The 24,348-nt window shown below is 34.1% G+C and overlaps 2 protein-coding genes across 2 annotated transcripts in view; one reads left to right on the top strand and one right to left on the bottom strand.

The window, feature by feature from the left end:
• Window positions 1–5,077: 5,077 nt before the first annotated feature.
• LOC134853332 (target of rapamycin complex subunit LST8-like) overlaps window positions 5,078–24,348 on the bottom strand; it is a 66,443-nt gene continuing 47,172 nt past the window's right edge. Inside the window, exons 9-10 of the mRNA XM_063869305.1 lie at window positions 8,277–8,443; window positions 5,078–5,385 (exon numbers count right to left, since the gene is read on the bottom strand). Of these exons, the coding sequence (XP_063725375.1) occupies window positions 5,225–5,385; window positions 8,277–8,443 (328 nt within the window). The 3' untranslated portion in view covers window positions 5,078–5,224. The remainder of the gene's footprint in view (window positions 5,386–8,276; window positions 8,444–24,348) is intronic.
• On the top strand, window positions 11,373–17,050 carry LOC134853333 (myosin-2 essential light chain-like). Its single transcript, XM_063869307.1, has 3 exons — window positions 11,373–11,769; window positions 15,602–15,792; window positions 16,702–17,050. The coding sequence occupies exons 1-3, from the start codon at window positions 11,686–11,688 to the stop codon at window positions 16,886–16,888; spliced, it is 462 nt and encodes a 153-aa protein (XP_063725377.1). The 5' UTR covers window positions 11,373–11,685; the 3' UTR covers window positions 16,889–17,050.

The following is a 24,348-nucleotide window of genomic DNA, read 5'->3' as shown; positions in this document are numbered from 1 at the left end:
TAACAGTTTTTGATGCTTCCCGTACTGGAGTTTTATGGATAATAATCGATTATATTTTGTTTTCACTGTCAATTTTTATAAAAATCAAAATTCATTGATTATAATCGGTTAAAAGTGGATTCTAATCTTAAATTTTGTCAAATTATTACAGCGCATGTGAATTGAAAATGATATTTTTTAGAAGATTGTACTATTGAACTATTGTGGATTTTTTAATTCTTAAACTAACTAACAAATCAACGCCCCTTTTGGATCTCCAGTATATGACCCCCACGGCTTAAAGGTTCTTATTTTAATCCCCTCGTGCCCTCGTGCACACTTTCCTTTTACTCCCCCAAACCGCTTTCAACACTCTCACCCACGTTGATAAAAACCCTCCCACGTTTACTAGCCGTCCCCCTTCCATCCATGTTTATACCCCTCCCCACGCCGATTAAATTTTCTCAATTACATCCCCTCAGTGACCCATAAGAATCATAAAAAAATCGCATGCATCTATCAGCTCAGGCTAATTTTTGCTTGGTTTTTGATAATATTTTTCAGGTTATTTTGTTTTAACATATGTTTTTTTTTCAAAATTAAAACAAAACAAAGTTTATTCGACAGATTTCTCCAAGTTTTTTTAACGATTTTTATGATAGTTTCATTGTGAAAAAAGCGTTAAGTTTGATTTGCAGTAAGAGCTGGTTACATTGTACAAAAAATTCCAAAGGTTGAAAAATGAGAAACAAAAGATTCCATTGTTTATGGAGTTTCAAAAAATGGAAGTTTTTCTGTCAAATAAAAGAAATATGCAAACAACTTCACTATCGTCTTAACAATCAGCAGTTTTTCATCGATGATAAACAGAAAATTCAATTAACATTGTTAAAAGTTTTTTTGCCGAAGTAGTCTTATTAAAACTTTTCCTTGTGTTATTATAACGGCGATACTTCTTACTTTTACACTAAATAACTAGTGGTCATTTACTTTTGCAATTTTTTTGTACCTAATGGGAACATTTAAAGTCCTCAAAGGTACTTTTTTCTGGTTGTGTAGGCAGCCATAACATAACGGAACATTTTTTGTGATAAGAAACGAGAAATTGAAAAAATCTAAATGAATCTATATTCCTTATTGGAATTGACTTTTATGAAAATTTGATTAGACACGACTAAAGACCAAATTAAGAAAGTCTATTCTGATTGGTTTAAAACACTCATTTGAATTGAAGGTTCTCCTAATTCTCAAGAAAAAATCATTTTTTGCATTTTTTTCTCAACTTAACTAGTGTCAACTACCTCCTCTCTCAGCACTAAGTCAGTCATATTTTTCGTTTTTAATCAGTCTCTTTGATTTTTACATCTTATTGTACAAAATTTTTACGTGCAGAAAACCAGCCTTGCGTACTTGGTCGAGTTTTCACCACAAATGATTACAACCAAGGTGTTCGAGTCAGTCTTCAAGATTTCCTTGCCTCAAATGGATGTGCCAATTCAAATGTGGCCCATGGTCTAGATCACAAGAGGAGATTTCGACGAGCATCATTTGCATCAAGTTGCCACCACCGAACAATGGGAAGTCGCAGGTTGCAGAACGCAGGAATGAAGTCGCACATAATTAATATATTATTACACTTTTCATTCCAACTTTCAATTAACCTCTCCTATAGTCTCTCAGTATTTGTTCCCCTCCCCACTTTTGCGCCTCTTCAGCTTTACAGCTCCCTCCGGCTTACACGTACTTATATACGTACCCTCGTGTACACCCCCCATTTGCTCCCTCACCTCGTTTACAACCCCCTCCCCACGTTTACAAACTCCCTCCCACATTTTTACCCTCATCGCCAATTAAACGCTCTCGCTTACTTCTCCTCATTTGCGACGCCCCCCCCCTTAAGTTTACAAACCCAAGACCAACTTTTCGCTCCATTGAGAACTTAGCGTTCTTGATCCCTGTTTTGAGGATGTGTTAACGCGGAGGGGGATAGGGGGTTGGGGCGATCATCAATTGCGCTGGGTTGTGTAAAACAAGAGGGGTGAGGGGAGATTGGGGTGATCAGTAATCGGAAGAGGGACCATATTAAAATAATTAGGTTTAGAAATCGAGTAACACGTCAGTATAGCAAAAAATGTTAAAATTTTGCAACAAGATATGCAAAAATTATAGAGCTTATAATCATTTATAATCAATTTTTATTTAATACATTATTATGGATTTTGTTATACGGAAATAATCGATTACTTTGATACAATAATCAATTTTGTGGTCTTAAATTGCAGCAAAAAGGATTACAATGACAACAATTTAGACAGCATTTTTCAATCATAATCTTTTTATATCCAAGAAACTCCGGAGCGGGTTCAATATGGTGAAATATAGAAACTTTCAAAAAATCAGACAACCTGTGCTTGCGTTCATTTTAAAAATTCCGTTAAGTTCCAACTACAGTAGGTGCTGGTTAAAATGTAAAAAAAAACTCCGACGGTTGAAAAACGAGAAACATGAAATTCTATTGTTTATGAAATTTCAAATAAAAGAACTTTTTCTGACAGCTAAAAGAATTATGCAAAAAATTTTACTATCTTTTCGACAATCAGCGCTTTCTCAGCAATTAATTACTGAAAATTCAATTGAATTCAAGAAAAAAATTGCAGTATTGCTATTTGTTAAAAAATATTCTTGTGTTCCTTATATTGGCAATTGTTCCTATTTTTACAGCAAACAACTTGTGGCCATTTATTTTTGCAATTTTTTTTTCCTGTTTGTCTTTCTCCGAGTTTGTAGAAAAAAACTGTACAGCAGATGAATTTATTTTAAAGAATGGTAGAAAAAAGTCCCGTGTAATCAAAACAATGGGAGATTTAAGAAAGCGTGGCCGAGGTGTGCTCACGATTTGACCTCCTTTGGTAAAACTTTCTGTCATCCTTTTACGTCAATCAATTATAAAATGTTTCCACAGTCGCCTTAGGCGTCGATAATACTAATAAAGTAGTAAATTTACTTTCTCTTCTCATTTTTCCGAAGGTAGCAAATAAAAAGAAAAAATAGATTTTAATTGAAAAATAAAACAAATTAATCTATATTTTATTCAAATTCACGAGGCTTCGAAGTATACATCAACAAAGCATAGGTTTAAAATCTACATAACAAACATTTGAAAAAAAAATCTTTTCTGTTATAAAGCCCAATTTTGATTGGCTTGTTGGTTGTCAAAAGTCCTGTGTAATCAAAACAATGGGAGATTTAAGCGTGGCCGAGGTGTGCTCACGATTTGACCTCCTTTGGTAAAACTTTCTGTCATCCTTTTACGTCAATCAATTATAAAATGTTTCCACAGTCGCCTTAGGCGTCGATAATACTAATAAAATAGTAAATTTACTTTCTCTTCTCATTTTTCCGAAGGTAGCAAATAAAAAGAAAAAATAGATTTTAATTGAAAAATAAAACAAATTAATCTATATTTTATTCAAATTCACGAGGCTTCGAAGTATACATCAACAAAGCATAGGTTTAAAATCTACATAACAAACATTTGAAAAAAAAAATCTTTTCTGTTATAAAGCCCAATTTTGATTGGTTTGTTGTTTGTCAAAAGTCCTGTGTAATCAAAACAATGGGAGATTTAAGCGTGGCCGAGGTGTGCTCACGATTTGACCTCCTTTGGTAAAACTTTCTGTCATCCTTTTACGTCAATCAATTATAAAATGTTTCCACAGTCGCCTTAGGCGTCGATAATACTAATAAAATAGTAAATTTACTTTCTCTTCTCATTTTTCCGAAGGTAGCAAATAAAAAGAAAAAATAGATTTTAATTGAAAAATAAAACAAATTAATCTATATTTTATTCAAATTCACGAGGCTTCGAAGTATACATCAACAAAGCATAGGTTTAAAATCTACATAACAAACATTTGAAAAAAAAAAATCTTTTCTGTTATAAAGCCCAATTTTGATTGGTTTGTTGTTTGTCAAAAGTCCTGTGTAATCAAAACAATGGGAGATTTAAGCGTGGCCGAGGTGTGCTCACGATTTGACCTCCTTTGGTAAAACTTTCTGTCATCCTTTTACGTCAATCAATTATAAAATGTTTCCACAGTCGCCTTAGGCGTCGATAATACTAATAAAATAGTAAATTTACTTTCTCTTCTCATTTTTCCGAAGGTATCAAATAAAAAGAAAAAATAGATTTTAATTGAAAAATAAAACAAATTAATCTATATTTTATTCAAATTCACGAGGCTTCGAAGTATACATCAACAAAGCATAGGTTTAAAATCTACATAACAAACATTTGAAAAAAAAAATCTTTTCTGTTATAAAGCCCAATTTTGATTGGTTTGTTGTTTGTCAAAAGTCCTGTGTAATCAAAACAATGGGAGATTTAAGAAAGCGTGGCCGAGGAGTGCTCACGATTTGACCTCCTTTGGTAAAACTTTCTGTCATCCTTTTACGTCAATCAATTATAAAATGTTTCCACAGTCGCCTTAGGCGTCGATAATACTAATAAAATAGTAAATGTACTTTCTCTTCTCATTTTTCCGAAGGTAGCAAATAAAAAGAAAAAATAGATTTTAATTGAAAAATAAAACAAATTAATCTATATTTTATTCAAATTCACGAGGCTTCGAAGTATACATCAACAAAGCATAGGTTTAAAATCTACATAACAAACATTTGAAAAAAAAAAATCTTTTCTGTTATAAAGCCCAATTTTGATTGGTTTGTTGTTTGTCAAAAGTCCTGTGTAATCAAAACAATGGGAGATTTAAGAAAGCGTGGCCGAGGTGTGCTCACGATTTGACCTCCTTTGGTAAAACTTTCTGTCATCCTTTTACGTCAATCAATTATAAAATGTTTCCACAGTCGCCTTAGGCGTCGATAATACTAATAAAATAGTAAATTTACTTTCTCTTCTCATTTTTCCGAAGGTAGCAAATAAAAAGAAAAAATAGATTTTAATTGAAAAATAAAACAAATTAATCTATATTTTATTCAAATTCACGAGGCTTCGAAGTATACATCAACAAAGCATAGGTTTAAAATCTACATAACAAACATTTGAAAAAAAAAATCTTTTCTGTTATAAAGCCCAATTTTGATTGGTTTGTTGTTTGATAGTCAAATCATAATACTTGAATCTGATTGGTTGAGAATTATCAAAACCAGAGTCGCATAAAGCGTAGGGAGTAACTTTGACTCTGGGCCCTAGAACTAGAAAAAAAGGGGGGAAATGGAATGAAGTCTAGGAGGGTTCGAAGAAGGCTAGACATGTGAATGGTTTGCAGGTGCTCTGCTGTGGCTGCTGCTTGACATGGACTTTGTCCTGATCTTCGGATGGGGGCCACTTCTGTTTGAGACTTCCGTTGCTCAGATTCCAACATCGGATGCGCCCATCGGAAGATACTAAACACTTCTAGTGATCACGAAATAGAAATTATTATAATTTAAAACATGGTCAGTAGAAAGTTGGATAAGTGCACTCAAGAATACCTTTATATTCCGCTGGGCTTTTTACTTTGCACTTTTTTCGCGTCAGTTGAACTTTTATTAGATGTTGTTTAATACTCGAGAGCGACCTTTGCCTTCCTTTTAGCAACTCCTTTTGAATTGAACTAAAAGCAATACAAAGATAGCCGGTTGCTGTGCAAAGAGCACAGAATGTTCCCCCACCATAGTCTTGAAAAAATACAAAAAAAAAGTTTTTTCAAATTAGTGTCGTTTTTTTTCTGCGTGGTGTGATAAAAAGATCTGAGCGAAAAAACAGACCTTAAGCGCATTCTACAGTCATAGTAAACTAGGCCAATTGGAAAACTGTTTTTTAGAAAAAGGACTACAAAAACGAAAAAAAAAAATCATAAAAAATGTTGCAGAAGTTTTTGATTCCCAAAATGTTACTAAAAACTCCTAAAACTTAATTTACTCGAGCAAAACAAATTTTTCACGGCTTAAATTAAGCATAAATAAGCTTTTATTAGCTTGAAATTAGACCAAAAATTTAAAAAAAAAACGGGTTTTCTCGACAGAAAATTTGTTCTAAATTCTTTAATATCGTTGGAATCTACCTGATTTCATGTCGTTAGTCGTGGTACCTGATTTTGCGTAGAGCACAAAAAACTAAAACACACGAAAACAAAGGTCGTCCTCATTTTTCAAATGGTCAGAACGAAAACTCCGTTCATTGACATTTAACCAAAATGAGTTTTTGAAATCGTATCAGGATCAAAATAATCAGTTTTTTTGCGATTATTTTGATTCTGATACGACTTCAAAAACTCATTTTGGTTAAGTGTCAATGAACGGAGTTTTTGTTCCGACCATTTGAAAAATGAGGACGAACTTTGTTTTCGAGTGTTTTAGTTTTTTTGTTTCTACGCAAAATCAGGTACCACGACTAACAGCATACTACTTGCAGTCAAAACACTGAGTTTTAAATAAACACAGCCAACAGACAGTTGGAAGTGTCAATGAAAGCAAGCAAACAAAAAAAACTTTTCAACTTCAAAAAATTGAGGAATAAAAATGAGCTTTGAAAAACAAAAACCATTAGCCGCAATCAAAGAAAAAAACGGCAAATGGGAGCTTCAAAAGTCCAAGCAAATAAGCCATGAGTCAAAAAGCTTGGAAAAAATGGAATTCAAACCACCTCTAGAAATCAAGTTTTATGTCTTAGCAATTGCTACCAGTTACCTAGCGACACGAAAAACATGACGACGAATCTAATAGAACACGAGTGGTACATAGATACTCAAATTGAAAAAAATAGGTTAAATATAAGTTTGGGCGGGTTAATTTGGTAAAAAGTAACTTCTAAATCTAACTCAAAAATAGCTACTTAAAACAATTTAAAACGTCCTAGACGCCTGAAATGAGGCTAGATAATAGTTTGAAGGAGCTCGCTCTCTCTTTCTTTCTAGGAGGGCTAATTCAGAGTTGATGAAAATTCCTAATTTAAAAACCAAAATGCAGAGAATGTCGATAAGTTACAGGGGAACGAAACTTTACAATTTACTTAAACAGAACTTTTTAATGCCCAATGAATTCACTAATTTTTCACAGGCAAATATTCAAAGCGTGGCTCACCGAATTAGAGATCTGTTCATTCTAAGCAACGAAGAACTCATCAAATTTATCTTTCGCCAGAATTAAATTGAGTTGTTCCTAAAAGATATATGTATATATGTATATATATATGTATATATATGTATATATATATATGTATATATATATATATGTATATATATGTATATATGTATATATTTGCATATGATGGATAGATGGAAAATAGATATAATAATAGGAATTAAAATACCATGGCTGCTCCACGGACCCGAGATTTTTTTGACGTAATCCCCGGAAAACCTAGTACGACGGACTCTTTGTGAGTTTAGATTACTGAATAAAAGTCTCGGAAAAGTGGAGCATCCATTAAGAATTAAAAAGAAAAAAGAAAAACATAAATTTTTTCCAAAATGGGCCGAAATGGCCCGCTTGAGGGGGAACCTATGCCCAATTTTTCGTTTTTCCTAAAAAATCACTTAGAAATTTCATATTCATGCCCAAGGCTTACAGTGAAAGGAAAAAACTTGTATTTTTTTTTTTTTTTTCTTAGGTAAACATTATAATCAATTCATCATTAACATTTGCAACTGTTTTAAATAAACTAAGTTATGTTGTGTGTTACTTAAAACGGAGATAAATCATGCCATTTCTGAGTAGGCCTTTAGACCCTCTAATGTATGATTTTATATTTCACCTTTTTTGTTCGTTCTATTTTTGCAAATATGTTGAATTTATGCACTAGATTTCATAATAATTTGAAACCCAACTAACTACATCATTCATGTTTCTAATATTTTTTGGGGCAGCATTTAGTATCCCTTATGGGATCGTTAGCTGTCCTCTCTTTGATACTGATGTATTTATGCGCAATATGATATGAATTTTCTAGTAACATTGAGAAATTAATTCTTTCTTTCTTTCTTTCTTTCTCTCAAGTGACGACAGCTTACATCATTTGTATAAAATCTCACTTGAAATCAAAGGGGTGGGCGGATTTTGAAAAACAATTCAAAAATTTAGCCAACCTTTTTTTAGGTCGACCAAATTGATTTTCAGAGCGCTCCCAAATAATTATAAGGACCCCATTTTGACATCATTTTCTGGGCCGCAGGCATTTTTTGTGAAAAAGGTCAAAAACTGCGTTTTTGAGAAATTTTTTAGCAAAAAATTGCGTTTTTTCGGCGCGCACTCCCCAAATCCGTCCCTGCTTGATATCACTTCATAATCATTATTACCAGTGAGTAGGTGAAGTGAGTCCCTGGTGAAAGCGCAGTCCCAGTACCAATTACCACTACTGCTGCCATTGCCACTAGAGGTGTCTTCTGAGAGGGTGAAGAGGAGGTTGAAGTCAGTTGTAGTCCACACTCTCGCACTGCCGTCTGCACTGCACGTAGCCAACAGACTACAAAACAGACAGCACTAGTTAATCTAGCCACTTATTTCCCATTTCACCATTGAACGAAAAAAAATCTACCAACTCCTCCAGGCATTTGTCAGAAACTCCTCTAAAGAAAGACAATTTTGAAGAAAACGTCAACACTTCATGCGAGCATTAATTTAACTCATAGAGGCAGAGCTTCGCGCCACATCACAAGAAAACCGCTAAGTAAAAAAACTAATATATCAAAATGAATACAGCTAAGAAGACATGCCAAAGCAACACAATTTAAAATCTAGCATTGGAAGAAAATTTACCGAGCGGCAACAAAGCCGAAAATAAGGTAGCAGAAATCCTTTAAGCTGAAAAAAAATGTTAAGTTCCCCTCACTCTCAAAACACACACGCATACAAACAATTTTCGCTCATCAAACGACGCAATATGAGGCCACTAAGCCAATATAATTTCGACCGAAACCTATTGAGCCGAAAAAAGAAAATGAGCAAAAAAAATCAAACATGACTTCAAAATTACAAAAAAAAATTAAGTCCCCTCAGCCTCAAAACACGCACACATGCACACAAAAAATTTTAGCTCGTCGAACGAAGCAACATGAGGCCACTAAGACAATATATTTTCGCCCGAAACCTTTTAAGTCGAAACAAAGGAAGTATAAAAAAAAGAAATTTTATTAAATCAACTAAAATCAAATTTCGAATAGGGCAGTTACAAAAATGCAAACATGCAAGAAATATGTCTGTTGCAATACATTTGTTGCTCACAGAGGCCTCCAGGAAATGAATAAATCCAAATAAATCTTCTATGCGAAAAAAAATTAAACCAAATTGCAGCTGGCAAATTTGCAAACAACAATAAAATTACAAATTTTGAATACAGCGAATGTTTAAAACGCAAAAATGCTCCAAAAATATCCGTCGGTACTCCTATATAACAGAGTTAACTAAATGACTCAGTGAATTTGCAAGACAAATTGTTTACAGAAAATGTTTGTTCCAATTTGATAACGCTTGCTAATCGCAAATATAACAATACTGCTCGTACATCAAGGCAAAGCTCTGAAAGTTCAGATTGCCTCTTAACTTCTCTTAAATTTTGTACTGCAAATATCAAATGCAAGTGCTAACAGCTGAGTTGAAATAATATTATCAATTATAATTGGTCACAGTTCAATTGAGATTTATTACATAGAGGCGAAGTTGCACTTCGCACACACAAGCAAAAATATGACCGATAACGCTACTGGGAAAAACTGAATAAAACTTTGAGTCTACAAAATTTCATAAGTGACGCACGCCAATTATGAGTTTACATAATTTCTAAGTGACGCAAGCCAATTATGACGCATTAACAGTACCAGTCAATTTGAAAAAAAATTACCAACCAACATACCTCAATTTATAGAGCGGACGCATTTTAACTAGTATCCGAAAAAGTTCATTAAAAACATCCGACCCTGCCCAGGTTCGAACCCTCTTATTTTGCTGCTGGTCTCTTTCCCTACCTCTTAGCTACAGACCCATGATGCCTTGAAGCTAAAGTGCTATTTGCAATATAATAGTCTGAGTTAATATCCTTAGCATTGACTGTACTTAATAGTTGGATCAAAATGAACACATTTGTCGCAACAACATTTGCGACTTAGGTTGGAAAAAAAGAAAGTTCATACTATAACACAATATATGCTTGTGTAATGAGTGCGGATAATTTGTCAGGCATATATATAATTAGTGTATTCAAACTAGCAAAGTATTATTCGAGCTGTGATGCCATCCTCATTTTAGTCTTGTGAAACAATCATGCGAAACAATCAAAAACAAAAAAAAAACTTTTTAAATAGTACCAAAGAGAGACCCATCGTTTTGCTACCAACAAAAAGATGCAAATTCTCAAAAAAATGGAGGGTTAAAATGCAAACATGCTCAAGATATATTTGTCAGTACATATCTACAACGGAAGTTAACTACACGATACAGTGATTTTGTTTGATAATCTATTTGCAAGAAAAAGTCTACATTCCGATTTGATAAAGCTTCCTAATCGTAAATACAAAAATAAATTGGAAAATCTAATTTCAAATGTGCATTAGCCAAAAACAGCATGTAGGCAAATTCATTTTTAGGAGCAAATTTTTAGAATTTATTACAAAACCGAGCTTCATACGCTGAACAATCATTAATAAAAAAGGTTATGATCATTCGGTTATTGAAATTAAAATCAATATGCGCGAACAAGGGGAACCAGTCGTTTGAATGGGTAGCCAGTTAAATCATACAAAAACAGATTAAGAAACTATTATGAACCATTCCAATAAAAAGCTCTTCGAAAGTCACATGCCGATAAAAACTGTTTCGGTTTGATTTTATGACCCGCCCCCTATGAGTTTCTTTGAGGCATTAAATTTGCGCAAAAAAATTTCCTACGCATAGGCCTTTAATATTCTTAGATTGGTCGGAATAATAACTGTATTTGATATTCAATGACATATTATTGAAAACCGCTAAATAAAATTAAGTAATGCCAATTAAAAAACCAACAAACGGCTCATTTGATGTTCGATGAACGTTCCGTACGTCGCTTCTACGTACAAGGGTGTTTAATATACAACTTTACTAAAAAAACATGCGTTTAGTGAACATCTGAGGCAATTCTTCCTAAAAAGCAATCTATAGGCTCAATTAGCATACGTTTGAAGCAAAAAACGCCAAAATCAAACTATCCAAGATAACCATCATTTTCAGGATAAAAAAGATTGAAATACCTCAGTTATTTTACATATTCGTTTAAACCAACAATAGTTACCAGCTGAACAATTTCTGCGACTAAACCGTTACCATGTCAAAGCAAACGACATCTCAGAAAACTAAATTATCAAGCTTTCTTCAACATACTAATAAACTAAGATATAGCCCACATAAGAGAAACTACTAAAGTAATCATTGCGTCCATTTAAACAACCAACTATGCAAGCAAAGAACAGAACTCGACGCGACTTCAAAATCAAATTATTCAACGTGTTGAGTTTATCGACTTCTCGTTTTGATTAACAACATAGAATAAGACGTAAATTAACATAACCCATTATTACATTATAAAATTTCTGTCGATTTCTGAAATTTCGAGACATAAAGAACAGAAGCAATAGAAATCATTCAGACTTCCACCTATCCAGTTGAGTAACTGAAATTATTTCACCTGCTTTGCGTGTTATCAACTCATCGGAGGTTACTAATTAGTCAAAACTGAACATGTCGCGAAATTATCTCGGGGAATCAGAAATGCGCGACTACTTTTCTCTTTTTGACACCAAAGGCGACGGCAAAATCGCAAAGGTACACCAATTTTATGGGCTCTGCAAAAATATCATGTTCTTAATTGACCATTTAATGTTTCAAGAAAAAAAGCATGATCTAAAAGTACACAAAAAGCAAGGATAGCCTACTGTACTGCAAATTAAATAGAATTTTCCCACCACAGCAATTTATTTCGAAAATTTCAGTAAGGAAGGAAACTTTTTTAAAATCGCTAAAACAAAATTATGAATTTTTTTCTGTTTTTTTTGGAACTTAGTTACTTTTTAGTGATCATTCACTGAAGTACGGGAACAACTGCAAGAATGGAAAATAACAATAGCTAAAATAAAGATCAACTTGCAGTAGAAATCAATTGACGTCAGCCTCAGGAATTTCGTCTAAATTAGTCTGAAAATCAAAAAGATTCGGGTCAGTGTTTCTCGATACTGAGAACAACTACTTTTGATATATTATTTATTAAGAAGCTGAATTAAGATCAGCAGTTCTTTAGTATGATATCAAACTTGGCCCCTATGATTTTCTGTTGAGGTAATTGGCTGGAGTTTTTCAAAGCGGACCTACGCCCTAGTTTTTTTCCGGAACAACAACACTGATGTAAGCAACATCTAAACAGAGGCAAAGCTGCGCTTCACTAACAATAGCAAGATTGTGACAAAAAGCATCTCTAGAAAAAGCAAAAAGTAAAAAAAGCCTCGAATTAGTCAAAATTCGGCGACGTCTCGGACTCGAACCAACGACCTACTGCCCCCTAGAATTTACGAATATCACGCACTAACCACGCAGCTACGGACACTTATTCCATCACAAACACTTTCCAATAATAAAGCGGAGAACAGATGCTATGAAAATTCCAATGCTTTCAGATCGTGATTATAGCAGAAGTGGCACCAAATAATGAACACTTTGCCACTAAATAATGAACAATTTTCATTTGCGAGTTAGGTTAGAAAAAAAGAAGGTTCGTACTGAAGCACACTAGCTGCTCGCTAGCGTAAATATTCGAAGTTCTTGTTACTAAATGTACAAAGATGTTTATTCATTTTCGTTGTGCTTTTCTCTACAGACCATTATTGGTGACTGAAAAAAAATTTTGAGGGCCATTTGTTCACACAATATCGAAATCGGTTCTTTTTCATTTTACCGACCTGCGAATTTTTATATGTAAAACACTTGTTCACTTTGCCTGCTAAGTGCGAAAGTGGCATTCTGACTAATTAGGCCATGGAAAACATATTTGGTCTTCATACTTGTCCATGTAAAACCACAGGCATGAAATGGTTTTTGACGCTTATGTCATGTAGAAACCACAGGCATGAAATGCTTATTTGAAGCTTATGTCAACGGAAGGAACGGAAACAAAGTCTCACTATCTCGTTAAGATTAAACCAACACAATTTTCACCGACACAATTAAACACACTTTAAACCAACACAATTAAACCAAAACAATATTTTTAAGACCACCGCTTATAGACAACAGAAAAAATTTCAATGGAAAGAGATCAAAAAGTTAAACCAACTTTCAGTACTTTCAAATTCGAATATCTTTTGATATTGAAACAATTTTTTGATAAAACTAAGCCAATTTGTCAAAAATGGATCAAAATGTAACTATTATTCAGGAAAAATGACAATTTACACCCACTTTTCAAAAACTTATTGGAATAATGGAGACAAGAATTCGCATTCTTTTCAGCAAATGAACTTGATTTAAACTTGAAATAAAACAAAAGTTGAAATAAAACAGAACAAAAATCAAATTTGAGCTTGATCAGCTTTTAGTACTTTCTTTTTAAAAGCCGAGAAAAAAGACGCAAATGAGAATCATCACTTCATTCATTGTTACTTACCAATTCCCAATTGAGGCAAGCTAAATGCTTTAGACAAAACGAAACAAGTACTAATTAAAACCAGTTAATTTTGAGGATTTTTCAATGTGAGAATTCTTTACAGCTTCTATCTTTTTAAGATTGTCCCGAGTTAGATTGTTCAATTTTCAGCACAACAAAAATCAGCATCGAAGAGTATCAGGGAATCAAGAAATCTGACAAAAGAAGCTAGAACATCTGAAAGAGAATTTGAGATTGTTGCCAAAAAATTGAGACACTCAGACGTAAAATTAGTCAAACTACGCCGCGCTTACGCGAAACCAAAAACAGCATAACAAATCACATACGTCTAACCGATACATTGCGCTTCTTGTTTTTAGACACAGAGGCGACAAAGCAGCAGTTCTTTAAAGTGTAATCAGAACAAGCAGAAATAAACCTCAAATTAGTAAAACGTTTGCTACGCGACTGATTCGAACCAGTTACCTCGTGAATAAGAGTCTCACATTCTTCCTACTCGGTCACGTACGCCTTGCAAGAGCTTAAAACTTGCCACAAAAAAAACGAAGATAACAGATGCTATGAAAGTTCCAATGCTAGAGATCGTGATTATAGCAAAAAAGCCACCTAATGAGCATTTATATTTGCGATTTCGGTTGAAAAAATGTAGGTTCACATTAATACACTAAACTTCCTAGTGCAAAGAAAAAATAGCCAATAGACAATTGGAAAAGAGCCAACGGACGCAAGAAAACAAAAAAATATATATTTTTAAAGCTTCAATTTGCGATTTTCAAAGTTAAACATATGTGGTCTTTTGAAATTCGAGAACAATTCATAATTGACACTTTTTTAATAAGACAAACCCAAATTCAGAAAACTTTACTCACAGAGGCGAAGCTTCGCTTCACAATCAATAGAGAAAATACGACGAAAAGCAGCTCTATAAAGTGCAATTAAAAAAAGAAAGAAGTCTCGACTTAGCAAAAATTCGGCTACACCGGAGATTCGAACCTGCGACCTAGTGATTTTTAAGGAACAACTTTTACTTGCGATTTAGGTTAGGAAAAAAGAAGGTTCGTAATAATACACTAAGCTGATTGCTATTTTCTTAAGTACAACTTGTATTCCGCGAGCTCTTTGAATTTCAAGATTAATTCATGATTGATAATTTCTGATAAAATTAACTCAATTTGAGAAAGCTGGATTAATAGATAAAAACTTTACTCCGCAGGGAAATCTGAGAACTAAAATCCAGTTTCTAAATTAGAAGTCGATCACGTTTACAATTCTGTGACCTTTACGCTATTGCTGTTCAATAGAGGAGTTTGTCTTCCTTTTCTTACGATCAAAAGTCAAACCTTGAAAATCAAATTTGAACCAGAACAAATTTCGAGAATTTTGCTGAAAAAAGCAAAACAAAAAGTAAAACAGCGGTTTTTCTGTGAGTGAACTGATATCGTAAAAATCTTATAAAAGAAGTGTATGTAGATAATACTTCTTACAGCTGCAAATGATTCATGAAATCTGGATATGAAGCCCTAAATATTTTTGTCCGTTTCTCTGCAACTACTTAGGATAGAGACTAGAAATTCTGATAAATACTCCCTAATTAAAAATTAACTGAAAATTGGATATAAAAATAAATATCCTCAAAAAATATACACAAATATCTGGCCTTGTTTCCTTTCACATCCAAATTTTCAAATGTAGAATCTTTGTTTACGTTGTCGAATTGTACCGAAACTTGGCGTGCAAAGTAATAACGAGTTTTCAACATAATTGATCGCTTTATACACAAACCGTGTAACAACCACTGATTCCACTAAAAACACTTGATAGGCTGCTAACTCGTCTTATTTGTGTTCGTCCGAAAATTTTTAAAATTATATAATTATATTTTTGATTTTAAATTATACTTTCAATAAATTTAAAATAGTAATTTCCGTAAACTTCAAGCATATTGTTCCTTTCTTGAGAAAGAAATGCATCATTAATTGTAAGCTACTATTCCGATTTCAGGGTGACTTCGGCACTGTCTCCCGCTCTCTGGGTGCGAATCCGACCAACAAAGAGATCTCCACCCTGACTAGCAACAGTGGCAAGGACAGACTCTCCTTCGAGGATTTCTACCCCATGTGGCAGAGTGTGATCAAAATGGAGGAGGAGAGGGCAGACACTTACGGACAGGACAAGATCGTGTCTGGATTCAGGTGGGGGGGGGGGTGTTTATTCACTCATTTGTAAAAAACAATAAAACAATTTGATTTTATTTACAAATAAAAGAATAGCCGACAAACAGTTGAATAAATGACTATAAACTTAAAGAAACTAAAAAAAACATTCAAAAATCAAATTATAATGCAAAAAATCAACATGAGAAATTAGATGGAAAAAATTCATAGACACTTTAAAAAATCATCTCGGAATAACACCAAAAAGGCCAGTTAAATGCCTATCGAGTACCGTCTTTATACATTTGATCAAATTATCAACCCTAAAAACATACAAAGAACAAATCTTCTATCCCCAATATAATATGGATTACATCAACTGACCGCCGCTTGCACAAAACAAATTTGCAATTTATATTTGCATCTTTTGAAAATTTGGCTCAATATCAAAAACAAATCGATAAATTAGACACCTCAAATGATGAAACTTTAGTTGCAGGGGCAGATCTAGAATTTTCTCAAGGGGCAGATTATAATTTTTAAGAAATTCTAAAGTTTCGCGACCTTTTATTCAGGTCGATATAAATGATTTTCTGAGCTCTCCCAAATCACTCTAAAGACCTTATTTGGAACTAATTTGCTGCACCGCAGGCAAATTTCTCAAAAAAACGTCCAAAATTGCGTTTTTGGCGCGCCCACCCCTCAAAATAAGTGTATATTGGCGTTTTGAGAAAAACTTTCAGATCTAGCGCCAAAAATTTACTGCCCTTTGGGTCGGGAGGGGGTCGGGTCGATTAAAAAAAAAAAGAAATTTGCAAAAATGTTTGCCAAACTTGAGTCTTGACGTTCCAAAAAAGCTCGAAAACTGAACTTTTTCTCTATTTATCAAAACGCTAACAACAAGTTCTTTTGACAAACTAGCTTTTGACAAACCAGTGCTGATTTCAGAGCGTTCGACCGCGAGGGCAACGGACAGATCACAATCTCTGACGTGCAGAACATTCTAGAAAAACTGGGAGAACGGCTGTCGGGGGAGGAGTCGGGGGCCATTCTGGGTCAGTTTGTGGACAGCGAAGGCAGAATTGAATACGAAAAGATGGTGAACACGATTCTCAACGACGACAGCCGACCATGAAAACATTTGAAAAATAGGAGATCAAAGAGAGAAAACTAAACATTAAAATAGAGAATACTAACCACAAAATCAGTCAAATTCCAGACAACGTACTGAACGAATAATGGTCAACCTATAAAAAAAAGTAACAATGACATCTATGAATTGATTATCTTAACTTCATTATCAATGACGACAATCGAACATGCAGAAAAGTTCCGAAATAAACAAATCGATCTCATTAAGCAACTAAAGGACAACTTATGTTAGAGGGAAACTGACATAAAAAGTTTGATTATCTAAATTTTTACACAGAGCTGAAAATGCACTCAGCAATCACAAGCAAAATCAAACATAGCCAACTGGCAGTTGGAAAAGAGTAAAGAACGCAAGGCAAAGAAAAAAAACTAACTTGATTTTTTTTTTGAAAAAACTTGAATTTTCGAATTTTAAAGAAAAAACATACGCCCTTACTGATCTTATAATTTCACGAACAATTTATGGTTTGTGCTTTTTTTAAATAAAACTTACCCAATTTGAGAAAAAAAAGAGACCAATAGACAAAAAAACAATTTCGCGCTAAAGTCTGAAAATTAAAACCCACTTTCGGAATTAGAAGTTGATCACATTTTTCGTGACCTTTACATTTTTTCTGCTCGATAGAACTTTTCCTTCATTTTAACAATGGAAATGAAGTGAACTTAAAACACCAAAATCTAAATGAGAGTACTCACTACGTTCATTAATGGTGTCGTGACAGAAACTGGAACCATTGAAAAAATTTGAATGAAAACTTTTTCAGAATTTCAAATTCACAAACACGCAATGTGAAAAACAGGGTCATCTGTTTTTCGTTTGTTAACGCAATAATGAGACCATGAAGTTTGCTTGAATTCATGAAACTAATTTTGAGCTTGATAAGTTCACCACACAGGCTACACATGAACCGAATTAATTCGCGCATTGATAAAAACAATTGGCAATTTCCAAACCTCAGACTTTTTTTTTAAAAAAATGATGAATGGTAAAATATCTTTTAATTTTCGAGCTCAGGACATCAAACCGCTCAAATTGTTCAAAGAAATTACCATGGCTTTCACTAATACTCCTGACAGAAGAGCACACGAAAAAGGTCAAACTTACAAAAAATAATGACAATAAAAATGGAAAAATTTCAAAAAAGAAGCACTAAATTATCGGATAAAATTAACAAAGCCAGTAAGGGAAATTTTGCTTGGGAAGGAAAATGATAAATAGACTGGAGAACGAAAAAATCTCTAGAGACAAAAATGCACTTCAAAATTCCATGCAAAACTAAATAGAAACTTGAACTGTACAACTTCTGAAAATAATTTACAAAGAAAAACTACATGAAGTACACGCTTTGTGAAGTACTGAGTTAGGACCGAAGTGTATAACTCATAGAGTAATTTCGGATAGGGTACACCGTCTGCTCGTCACGCTATCTTATTTTCGGCCGGATAGATTCGTGCAACTTCTTAGTCTAATACCGATCCTAATCTTACTCTTATACTATCTAGTCTCAGGTTGTTTAACTAGTCTCTGCTAGGCTCAATAGATCTAGGGTATACTGGTTTATTGCGGCTGCTGAAGTCTTCTTGGAGAGTCAACTAATTTCTAAGTTAAATTCAAATCTCTCTGGTGCTGAAATTACAAGTAATTTCAGCACTTACAAATAAGTGGGTTGTTAGTTAGATGGATCATGATTGGTTAATATTAAATACTTTACAGTGGTAAAATATCTAATTTATCCAATCATAAAATGTAGTTTAGATCAGGTTCCACCCATCCGGGTTTTACAGAGTTTTTTAGAATAGTCTTTCTGCAATTCAAAGGATGGATGATGGACGTTGGTATTTGGCGAACATCTTATTTCTTCTGGGTTTTCTTATTAGAGAAGTCCCAGATTCAATCGTTGTGTCTTCTCAAGACAACGACTGGGTTTTCGCAACAAACTCAAATCTGATTTCAAAATGGTTGGCTATGACAGGTTTTTCCGTTTCATGTAGAGAACTTCTTTTGAGTTTGACCTTGTCTGGGAATGGCGTGGAGATTGTGTGTGGAGGGGATGCCTGGTTACTCGGATCTGTACGTATACTTGAACATCGAGGTGGTCATTGTTCTAGTTCAATGAAGTCCTTTTCTGCGAAGTCAAGTCGTACTCTAAATCCTTTGAGTTGTGATTGTGGGCGGCATATTGATTGTGGTTGGCCATTCTTTTTCGAGTGTAGTGGGGTCATCTTGTCTTTGGATGTTCGTCTTTGGTGTTGTATGCTGATCTATATACTGCAAGATATAATTTACATTTTATAAAATTTTTATTAGTTTAATGTTTTAGTTATGATTTTGGTTAGTTGTTTTCACAAAAGCTTTTTGTTTTAGTTCGGTTATTTTGAAGAGTTACTCACCCTTGAGTAGCTCTTATTAAAAATAGGAGTGTGGTCACAAAGCGTGGATGTAGCGCGGTGGGTTAGGCCGGCTATAGAGCATGCTCAGGACGTCCTCTTCTGGTGGGTTAGGCCAGGAGTGGGAGTATGATTGCATGCGGTTTTTGTGAGAGGTCCTGTTATGTGACAACGTTTTATGTTGGGTTTGTTGTGGTTTTTCTTATGTTTTGTTGGTTGTGTCCTTTTTTCAAAAATCAAATTGTTTGTGGTATGGGTTTGTCTTTCGACTTTTTTTGTGTTTTATTATTTCTTTCTTAGACTTTATAATAGTCTTCAAAAGAATAAATTATCCAGTTTTAAACTGGGTCAATCCGGTTTGGGTACCGTTGGTTTCCTTTTCTTAGTCATGCTGTTATTCTATGATTTGTGGTGTTTAGTAAGCTGCGTTGGTTAGTGTTGTTTAGTATATAATTCCTTTCCAACCGGGTTAAAGGAAAGTTTTGAAACTTGTTATCGTGTGTTAGAGTTGTTGAGTGTGAAAGCTTGAAACTGAAATTCATTATTTTAAACAATTCTTCGTGGGCGAGCTGTGCGAGTGTGGATAGAATCTTTGTGCGAATGAATGGAAATATCAAAAGGTTAGTACTGCATTTTCGTTTTATCAATTTATTACATAGAAATTCAAATTTACTGCTAGTTGTTGGGGAAAATTAAGTTACAAATTTTCATCATTATTAGATTTACTGCATTTGGGAAAAAAATTATAAATTAAATTACTTCATTGGTATTATTTTTATTGAATTGTTTGGTGCAAAAAATTAATAGAGTTTTTTAAACAGTTTGAAGAAGTTTTCAATTTTTATTTTCTTTTGTGAATTTTTCAGATGATCGTTGGATGAAGGCTAAAATTTTAAAGAAGACATGAATAAAGATTGGTTAGTTTCTAATTTTAATTTAATTAGTTAATAATATGTATAATTCATACTTACCTGTTAGTCGTCGGGGAAGAAACCGTGGGGGAAGATGTCGTGGATGAAATCTGAAGTTGTTAGTAATTTAGCTAAGATGCGGATGATATTTTTAGTTTGAAGCAGTGGCCAAAGCAATTGAAGTGCTTTAATGGTGGTTAGTTCTTCAGTGCCAACTGCAAACTCATAAGGTGTGTTTTGGATTAGATTATATAATTTGTGATTGAATGTAGTGTTGTGGATGAATTCTAAAACGGGGATTTCTATAGGTTGAACAAATTCGTGTGGGAGAAGGAAGGGTCGGGATTCTTCTGCGTTGAAGGTCTTGGTGATGGGACAAAAAATATACATTTGGGTTATGGGATCATAATTTCGAAGAATACCATGAAGGTTAGTATCTTTAATGCAATATGTGAAGTTAAGAAAGAATGGTGAGGTGTATTTGGAATTGATGAATTGAAAACGGTGGTGTGGTTGTCTGGAGGGAGTGTGTAGGTCGAAGTGATTTTGGATAAAACGATAATATGTATATGTGTGAGTTTGTTTAGTGCGCAACATAATATCGTGTGAGCAGTGCAAATCTCTTTCATGTGGTGCAAGGAAATGAAAGGTTAGTGAAAATATTTGGAAGCGTTCTTTAAAACTTTCGTAGGCTTGCGTGTCTGTTAGTGCTTCTATGATGTGGTCAAATTTGCGATCAAATATATTGAGTGTAAAAACATATTGTGTTTTAATGAAAAATTTTTCTGTGATTTGTGGGTTAGCGAAGCGATCGTCGTCTAAGAATTGATCTTGGTTAGTTCTGATGATGTTATGATCGTAATATTCTAGCGTATATTCGTTAGCTCGGGGTGCAGTGTATGTTTTTAGTGATTTTTTATATCCGATTTAAGTAAATTGTCTAGGTGTTAGTGGTGTAGTGAGTCGATATAGCATGTCCTTATTTCGTTCTATATCGATGTGAGTGTCAGATAAAGGTAGGCAAAGGGGATTAGTAAAATGATAATATGAGGTCCAAGGAAGGGTAGGCATTAAAACGTGTTCGTCTACAAAGTTACGTGTTTCGTTAGTGCCGTGAGGGGTGTTTAAGGTGTATTGTGGAAATGAGGGTAAGGTGATAGCTAAAAATTCTTTTGTATTAGTGTGATTTGGGTGATTTATATATTCACGGGCTGTTCCTGGTTTTGCTGGGAAAGGATGGTTGGGGAACTTTCTTTTAAAATTGCGGTAAGCTCTATTAGTGCTGAGTGAAGATTCAGTAGATGTGGATGATGGTGCTAATGATTCGGTATAAATTGAAGAGGGTGTAGGGTTAGGAGGGTTGGATGAATCTACTGTGGATGAAATTTGATTTATGGTGGGGGTGTCAAGGTGGTAGGGTTGTTGTTGTAATGTAATAAAATTATCTAGTTCTGGGGAGATTTGGGGAGTATCTGGAGAATTGGATGATCGGTCTGAATGATATGAAGAATAGGTTGGAGTGACTTGGGAAGCATAAGAGGGTGTAGAATTGGCGGGGACAGGGTTATTTGGTAGCATTGGTTGAAAAGGGGGTTGGGAAAAAATTGAGGGGTTGGTGTGAAAATTATTGGATGGAGATGGTTCAGAGTCGGCAAATTCATCGGGGGTTTCAATATTCGGGTTATTGAGTTGTGATGTGGAGTATAAAACTGAGATGTGTGAATTAGTATCGGAATTCGTGCCTGATGTTACATTACTGGTTGGGAAATCGGGTGGCGGGAAAGCAAAAAGTGGTATTATTGTAATTGGAGTAGTGAGGTTGGTTGGATGGGAATTTGAACGGTGTAGGGATCCAAGTTGTCGGCTCATCGTGGGCTAAAAAAATTATTATTTTGAGACTGAAAAGCGGTGGTATGGGGTTGTTCTACAATTTGTTCATAGGTATTTTCATCTTGTGAGTGGTGTGTCATTATATGTTGGATGGGACTTTGTGATATGGTTTGTCTAAAATTTGGATTATGTGTTATTGCTAAGTTTCGAAAATTACGTGGGACTAGGGATAATGGATGGTTATGTGGTAGGGGTGGTAACTGTGGTGCTGTTGGCGTTGTGTCTACATTGTTATGTTCTTCGTCGTATGTGTTCTGTCTTGTTGCTATTTTTGTGTTGTATTCTTTTATTTGTGCATCTAAAAGAATTTTGTTTATTGATGTAGAAAAAATTCCAAAAAATCCTGCAAATAGTATGCGTGCTACACTTGCTTGTCTATTGACTTGTGTGTGTATAGCACATGTGTTATAGATTCCTTTTAAGAGTGAAAAAAGAAATCCAATAAAGTTAAACATTGCGTATAAAATAGTCAATTTTTCTAAGATGTAGTAGGGCCATCCTAGAAAATCAAGAATTTCATTCTTGAGTGTAACAAAGCTAAAAATATTGATAGGTGATATATCTTGGGGACGGTATTTTTCACCGTTTAGATATATATAATCTTTAATGTCTTTAAAATATCCGCTATAGTCTTGCGTATAGATGTCTGCAAATCCTGCGGTTTCGGCAAGTTTGCGTAAGTTTTGGTCAATTGATTGTCTTTGTATTGTGTCCAATTGTGTTAATAATTCTTGGAATTGTTGTGTTCTAATGTGATGTTGTATATCGGATTTCGAATATATGCCAATTGATTGTAAGTCTATATTTGGGTTTCGAGCAATAGCTCTAATGCTTTCAGGTGAAAATTTTTTGAGTGATTGCATTAATGTGGGATATGGGGTAAGAAGGTAATATTTATCTTCATCAGGGTTTAGTTGTACTACATTGTGGCTATTTTCTGATCCACATGGGACTGCGGTATCCCAGAAATAGGTTCTTCTTGAAAGTGTGTCAACGAAATGTACTTTATTCTTATATTCTTATTCTTTTTTGGTACAAGTATAAAACCATAAAATGTTTCCTTCGTAGTCTAAAAAATTTGATCTATTTCCTGATAGTAAATATCCTGCGTAGGGTATTTTTAATACTGCTAGTGCAAGTGATTGTAATATTTGTGTTCTTTCTAATTCGCATAGTTGGTGTAGTGTTTCTAATTCGGAGAGTGACATTTCTTGAAAAATTCGGCTAATCGTGTAGTCTAGTTTCATATCTAAGTGAATATCATAGTGGATATTACCGAAATATGTACTATTCATTTGTGATAGTTCTTGTAAACGTGTACTTTGATCGTCTTGGGCTTTAAATGTCCACCAGGTTGACCTGTATTTTTTTGAAAATGAACTGGTATGTATGATGTTCCTTCATTTAGAGGATGACCTGTTGCATATGGGTCGATCTTTACTTTTCCAGTGGTCATGTCGAATCCTTTTTCGTATTCAACTAATATCTCGGAGTATTGTGTTTTGTGAAGTGGATTTCTGTATTTACATGCAAGTTCTGTTTCTTGATATATTTGAAAACGTGTCAATTTATTTTCTATATTGTCTATGTTTCTAAAATTAGAACTTAGTTTTCGTGATGGATGGACTTGTTCATATGGAATTGATTGTATAAAATATTTTTCGTGAAATTTTATCATACGAGCGTGTATTTTTGCTACTTGAAATGTTGTACATGTATCTTCGGGGAACCAAACAATTGTTGCTTGTGTTCGTGTTGTAGGGTCACAATAGCCTTGATCGTTTTTACAAGGTAATCGAATTCCTTGATAGATCATTGTGTTGTCGGATAAATCGCGTGTGAGTTGTATTTTTTCGAGTTGTATTTTCCAATCAAAAAACATGATTTCTTGATATCCTTTATTTTTTGTGTCTGCTTTGCAGTTTGATGGGTCATTTATACCAATGTGTGGTATCCAGTGTTTATCGTGTATATCATAAGTTAATCTTCCGTGTGCGCCGTTGTATGGGTATTTTTCATCTAATTTTATATGTCCTTGATATCTTTCAAGTTCTGCTTGATGTACAGAATCTGCAAAAACTTGGAAATATACTAGTTTTCTATCTGTGTTTTTATTTCTTGTGATATTTAATCTGAGTAACTCGTTTTTACAATCTTCGGGATTGAGATGTAAAAGTCGTTCTATATTACTCTGGTAGAATGATTCATGGTCAAGTCGGTTTTTATTTCCATTTGAAACTTGTGAACAATGTAC

The sequence above is a fragment of the Symsagittifera roscoffensis genome, chromosome 8 (assembly GCF_963678635.1).
Source record: "Symsagittifera roscoffensis chromosome 8, txSymRosc1.1, whole genome shotgun sequence".
Classification (NCBI taxonomy): Eukaryota; Metazoa; Xenacoelomorpha; order Acoela; family Convolutidae; genus Symsagittifera; species Symsagittifera roscoffensis.
The sequence above is the reverse complement of the archived record's forward strand: the minus strand, read 5'-3'. Positions and strand labels throughout refer to the sequence as shown.

Bases quoted from the DNA above. Each gene is read 5' to 3' on its own strand.
- LOC134853333 (XM_063869307.1), top strand. From the start codon at position 11,686: ATGTCGCGAAATTATCTCGGGGAATCAGAAATGCGCGACTACTTTTCT. The intron at 11,770-15,601 runs GTACACCAATTT...TTCCGATTTCAG, and splicing joins GCGACGGCAAAATCGCAAAG to GGTGACTTCGGCACTGTCTC. The intron at 15,793-16,701 runs GTGGGGGGGGGG...TGCTGATTTCAG, and splicing joins AAGATCGTGTCTGGATTCAG to AGCGTTCGACCGCGAGGGCA.